This window comes from Perca fluviatilis, chromosome 1, assembly GCF_010015445.1.
Source record: "Perca fluviatilis chromosome 1, GENO_Pfluv_1.0, whole genome shotgun sequence".
NCBI lineage: Eukaryota > Metazoa > Chordata > Actinopteri > Perciformes > Percidae > Perca > Perca fluviatilis.
The window spans coordinates 22,989,820-22,996,561 of record NC_053112.1 but is presented as its reverse complement, the minus strand read 5'-3'; the positions used below and the strand labels follow the sequence as shown (position 1 = coordinate 22,996,561).

Sequence of the window (6,742 nt, the reverse complement as noted above, 5' to 3'; positions counted from 1 at the left end):
CTCCCAAATTCTAGTCCCAGTTTACTGGACAACACAAATTGTCTGCTAAGAATGCCAAATACAATGTATGGAAGAGGAACAAACATGATCCTCTATTGTTAAATAATACAAAACTTTATATATTGCCTTTAGTAACTGACTTCATTTAAAACACATTTGGCAACTTTATCAGCCTTTTCTAATTATCTCAACAACTGCTGTAACATGTTCATCAATCTTCTAACAAACTGTGAACAGCAGTTTTCATACAGCAATACAACAGTAACAATGACACACACTCACATGAATAATTATAAAAAAATAATGGTCACAACTTTAAATAACAGTACTTAACTGAGCAGCAATATGTACCTGTTGCATTTTAATGCAGGATAATAACAATAAGGTATAAAACCACTGCTGAGTGAACAGAAAAGGCAGCAGGATTAATACATCCTGGCTTGTTAGCTGGTCAGGAGCAGGCTAGCTGCATAGAATAAATCTCCATGGTAACTTAGGTATCTCTGCTTTTGTGAAACTGAGTCAAGGCTAAATTGAGCCAGGATGACTGAGAAATCCCTGCTTAATCCACTATCTAGGTTATGTGAAATAGCCCTCTGGTTCACTGGTCCGGTAATATAATTCGGTTGACATCGTATTTACATTGTACTGCAACTGCATTTAACGTTTAATTAAACAAAAAGCAAGTTTTGGCTATTTCAGTATATTGTATCCTTTTTCAAAAAATCTAGCTTTCGCAGTCAATTGCACAAATTCAGGCTGCAGGAAATTCCCTTCACAGCCTGAAATGTCTGATGAGAAATATGAAATATGACTACGTTAATCTCATCAATTTAAACTTTGCCACTGCTAAAATCTGCACAAAATGCACATCATTTGTGTTTAAAAAAAGACAAACTTACTGACTGGGTTTGGTAAGAATTGTTTTAGCAACCTATTTTAAGGTATATTCTTCTAACATTGTATACATCATTACAAAGACAAGTGCCAGGACTTCTGGACCCATCATCATCTAGCTTTGCTTTGTGCTGTGTTGGAAGAGCCAACACACATGCACACGTACAGAAAATTCCAGCAGCCTAAAAGCAAGAGAGAGAAAATGTACAAGTGCTCTATGTAGTATCTGACAATAGATCTGCCCATGTAATAATCCCCTGAAAAACTAGTATTGTTAATATTAGTGCTTGCTAATATACCATTGTGACATGATAATGACTGTATTTAACACTGTCTATACTGATACAATGTAAGATTTCCCATCATACAACATGATTGAATACATGCTCCCTCCTCTTCTTGTCTCCAGCTGTAGATGGGGCTCTTCACTGCAGTGCCATCCTCCCCGTCATCTTTGGAGTCATCTGCTTTCTGGGTATCATGGGGAACTGTATTGTCATCTACACCATAATGAAAAAGACCAAGTGCTGTGCCAAGCAAACTGTTCCAGACATATTTATCTTAAATTTGTCAATTGTTGATCTCCTGTTCCTCCTTGGTATGCCATTCCTCATCCACCAGCTGCTGGGCAACGGCACCTGGCACTTTGGAGCTGAAATGTGTAGAGTCATCACTGCGCTTGACTCCAATAGCCAGATTGTCAGTACTTACATCCTCACTGCAATGACCCTCGACCGTTACTTGGCTACGGTCCATCCCATCCGCTTCAACTACATCCGCACACCTTGTGTGGCAGCGCTGGTCATTGGCCTGGTGTGGGGTCTGTCCTTACTCACCATCATCCCTGTGTGGATGTATGCAGGCCTGATGGCTCTACCTGATGGCCTGGTGGCCTGTGCTCTCCTTCTGCCTGACGCAGTCACTGACATATACTGGTTTACACTTTACCAGTTCTTCTTGGCCTTTGCTATACCTTTGGCCATCATCTGCCTGGTGTTCTTCAAGATCCTCCAGCACATGTCCGCCAGCGTTGCACCACTGCCTCCGTGGAGTTTGAGGGTGCGCACCAGAAAGGTGACCCGGATGGCAGTGGCTATCTGCCTGGCTTTTTTCATCTGTTGGGCCCCTTACTACATCCTTCAGCTGATCCATCTAGGGGTGCAGAAGCCAAGCATAGCTTTCTCCTATGCCTACAACATAGCTATTAGCATGGGATATGCTAACAGTTGCATCAACCCATTCCTCTACATTATCCTTAGTGAGACCTTCAAGAGTCAGTTTCTCAGGGCTGTACGCCCAGTTAACAGAAAGTTCCGTGTGAACCCGAGCACCACAGAGGGTGGCAGTGTGAGTGTGAGAATGGTACCTGAAGGGGCTCAGCAGGAGCCAGCCTCTCGGGAGATGATACCATCCAACATGGCCCCACAATAAAGAATCCAAATAACGTGCAACTGTGGATCTTTGCAGCTGGTAAGAACTATGAATGGGACGTTATCATCAAGAACACATCGGGTTTTTCCTGCATAGAGGAATTTTTGGTGCCCCCCAAAGAGCTTTAAGCCAGCCCTAAAGGAAAATCACTTTTTTTTTATTCACAAAAATTGAGAATAAAAATAGCAATTCAAATCTTCTCTAAATGTGTTTAAGAGCAATTTATTAAACAACCGTTAAACAGGCAGAACACAAACTTGAATATAAGAGCTAATCTCAGTTTTATCTCCAGAGTAAGGCTGTACCAGACTCTCTTAAATATTAATATTATTTTTTTTTTTTATTTTTTTAACCAGTTTTGTTATTTGGGGCTTTATTTATTTAAGCATAATATACATTTAAGTTTATCAAATTGTCAGAAATAACAGGTAACTACATAAATTTCTGTCAAATAAGGTAACAAAGACTAATTTACTGTATGCGTACCGATCATGCTTACTGCCGTACGTACCACCCCCCCCCAAAAAAAAGCCAGGAAAAACCCTGCACCTATTGGTCTACATGCTGTAATGTTTGCACATTAACTCCCAATCCACCATTTTATTTTAACAATATGATTCAATAAATATGCTGAACGAAAATGTTCTACACCTGCAAAAAACACATTTTGTGCAGCATACAGTATAGTCACATTGGCCTATTTGCTAAACCTGTCGGTTCAACATATCATTTTGATTGAGTTTGCACATATGCAGTCCAAAAAAAGTCAATAAAACCTTATAGTTTTGTTCAGTTAAACATATTCACATGTCTGACAATCCTGTGAACTTCCTTTCTCTATACAAAAGGTTTGTTCTGAATGCAAAGCACCATTCATCTTCATTTACAGGATATCTTGCAGCTTTTTTCCCTAACAGCAAACAGCCAGTGGACAACACACATTGACTCCATGAACTCCACATGATTCAGTTATGTTGCTTCAGGCCAACTCCTATCTGCCCTGCCTTTAAACAGTGAATTCTTTTAACCACATTTTCTTCCTGACTGGACATTGTCAGTTCAAAATGTTCTTAAATAGCAACCCCACCTAAATACTACTGGGTCCAGCCTGACATCCTGTTATGTGGACAAGTGGACATTAAAGACACACACACACATCAACACATATGTCACATTTAATATGAAGACATTGTGCAAGTAATGATTCAAGTAGTGATTCATGTTACTACGAACATTTAATATATCACTGTGTGCATCCATGCAGTACCAGCTGCTTGCAGATATACCTGAAATTTCATCTGCGCCACACACACACACACACACACACACACACACACACACACACACACACACACACACACACACACACACACACACACACACACACACACACACACACACACGCACACAAAGGGCTGTGTTCTGTATGACACAGCTATAAAAGAGCCATTTTGCCAATGAGGTGTTGTTAATGTCGTATTGATTTTAACTTATATTAGTATGTAGATTTATGTTTGTGATCTATGTTTTGGATGGATTATTAATGTAAATATGAAATATATTAATAATTGAATATGTAATTCAGGGTTTCTCAACCTTTTCTGGCATTTGGCCCACTGTTCAGGGACTTCAATATTGACTTGGTCCCAGCAATTAGAGTTATGAAGTTGTTATAAGAATAGTATATTTTTGTATGAAAAGACAAAAGGAAGCTCTGAATGAATCAGACACATAATTGATGATATGAACGTTTTAAAATTAAAAATAAATCAAACACTGTTTGTCGGTCATTCCCCAATAACCTGGGGACATGCTAATCAAACCACACCCTGCAGGGTCCCAAAACCAAGGATGAGAAACTCTGGTGTAACTGTTGTTCTTGTCTGTTATGAAGCAGAAAAAAAAGACTCTTGTCAAAACATGAGCAGCTTTTTCTATTTGTTGCCAAAATAAGTTGTGGGCTACTTTATCTGTACTGTTGTGAACATTGATAGCTTAATAAATCAATATGTATACTGTAACAGAAATATATAAATGTGTTCACTGTACCGTGTTTTTTTTTGTCTGCATTATGATTTCACCCTTTGATATTTAACACATCATGTAAAATATTTTCAGTCCTCAGATACTCATATCCTGACTTATCCTGTGTTCACTGTAAATAGATATTATATGCAAGTATCAGGCTTTAAATAATCGGATACAAGCAGATGGAGAGGAGAGATGGAGCAACAGCAAGGGAGTTGGTGGGCAACTTGAAGTGTGTTTTGCACTCAATCTCTGATCTGATTGGATAGCAGCGCACACCTAACAGGGCTGCTGCTGTGCTTTCACATATACTTTTTGACTGACAGTGTTTCCTTGAAAGATTTGACCCTAAGTGTCATACTGAAAAAGTATTTCTTGCAGCAGAACATGCAGTATTGGGACTGGATGTTATCATGTGAGAGGATGGTTGGCTCTATAAGATTCTGCAAAGATCTAAAATAAGAATCTGTTTAGTTTGTGGGGATGCTGTGTCCCACTAAAGAACAAGTAATTTGTGCTACTCAGATTAGCTCACCAGCTGATCCCCCAGAAACCATAACCACCTTAGCCTTCATTAACACATATTACATTTAAGATGATTCTTGGAATATTATGTTTCAGTACATACACCAATCAGACACTATTAGGCCTGTTAAGTTGGAATATTGTAGTTGCAAATTCTATGTATAGAGAGTTCATGGTAAGATTTTCTCAGCCTTATCAGTTGATGGATATGTACTGGACATATAATAGTATGACTGTGTTCATATTTCTTTGCACAAGTAGCCTACAACGATGAAAGCAGAAGAGCAGGATGAGGGGAAACAGCAAGACACTCTGAGAGGTCCAGCTGGTATCCTCCACCACACATCCCAAAACTCATCACCTCCATCATCCCCGACTAGTGATGTGACAACCAGCTCTTTTACGCGAGTCGGTTCAACCGGACGGTTGTTGGTTGGCGAACCGAGTCTATAGATTCGGTCAACGGTTCACGTGCCTGCGGCTGCGGCATCCGGCTACTCCCGGTCTCGGCAGTAGCCGGGTGCCCGCCCGGTCTGCTCGTGACAGCCTGTAACATTCACTTCTCTAACATTTAACTTAACATAACTAAGATGACGTGTATTTGTATGTGATGCACTTCCCAATCAATAATGTGTGAATTTCCGAACACAATCACCTAAGATGCATCAGAAACAAGGCTTGGTTAATAACTCAAACTAGCCCCTGCTGCAAACTTGCCGAGAACCGTTAGACAAACCGTTTGCTTATATACTCGAGCGGTTGTTAACGGTTACATTCGGTCTCGACTCTCGGCAGTAGCCGGGTGCACGGTCTCTACAACTCTCTTAACAACTCTTTCGGTCCAATGAATCGTGCTGCTCGAGGTAGCCCATTTCCTGATTGATTCTACCACCACTCCAGTGGAGGCGCTAATGAGGTAAAAAACAGGAGTGAGTCGGTTCATTGACGTATGGCACTCGATTCTCCCGGCTCAGTGACACGAATCGGGTTAATAACCGGCTCTTCGGTCAGTTCGTCATCACTATCCCCGACAGACACATCCTCTTAGCCTTTGTCATTGGCTTAATCCTCCTCCCAGCAGGAGCAAAATAGAATGCAATGCAACCGATGAGGCCATTTTCAATCAAATCCGGGAGTTAAAACAGGGGAACGCTGCAAACCTAAACATGCATCATTTTGCAATTATGTATGCAATTTGAAAAAGCCACTTTATGTTTGTTCAGTCTGCAGAAAGTGTGCTATGCGCCCCAGGGGACAGTGATGCTATGTTAAACAGATAGAGTGGTTTCCTTTTTCTACATCCTTGTTCTTGCATGGCTCCTTGTAACCCTCTGTGTCCTATCAAAAAACATTTGCAACGTGAAGTGGTTCAGTAGCTGCAGTCTCCTTAGCTAAAAACAAAGCCAGCTGCAAAGTTGCTGATAGCCCCTTCTTCAAGTTTGTCCCATCTCCACAGCTGAATTCTGTCGGAGCAGCGAGCTAACGTTAGGTGGGCTGACTGGCAAAGATAGCTAACGTCGACTTGCAAACTGCTTGCAAATCAGTTTGGCAATTCTGCGACACTACAATCCTACTTTTGGCTAATTTAAAGAGGAACTATGCATTTTTTTACCTTAACTGAACAGCTTCGGAGTCATTGGAATGGTTATATGACTTCTTTCAGGTTGAACGGTGGTTGTCTCGCTTCCCCCTAGCGCCTGTGAGCGGAAAAACCACCCTTGCAACTTTCGGCCTCAGCATCAGGAGGTATCGCGTGAAATCAGGTCTCGCAATGTAACCAATTGCTTTAGGCACTGCACACATACAGGAACCGGTTAGCTATAAGAACAAGGTCGCGAGGGAGTTTTTCACACTATCGTTA

General features: G+C 40.9%; 1 protein-coding gene across 1 annotated transcript in view; it reads left to right on the top strand.

Moving 5' to 3' along the window:
• The window catches only part of mchr1a (melanin-concentrating hormone receptor 1a), a 4,113-nt gene extending 1,419 nt beyond the window's left edge, over nt 1-2,694 (top strand). The window contains exon 2 of the mRNA XM_039814978.1: nt 1,307-2,694. Coding sequence (XP_039670912.1) covers nt 1,307-2,328 — 1,022 coding nt within the window. The 3' untranslated portion in view covers nt 2,329-2,694. The remainder of the gene's footprint in view (nt 1-1,306) is intronic.
• The last annotated feature ends 4,048 nt before the right edge of the window (nt 2,695-6,742 follow it).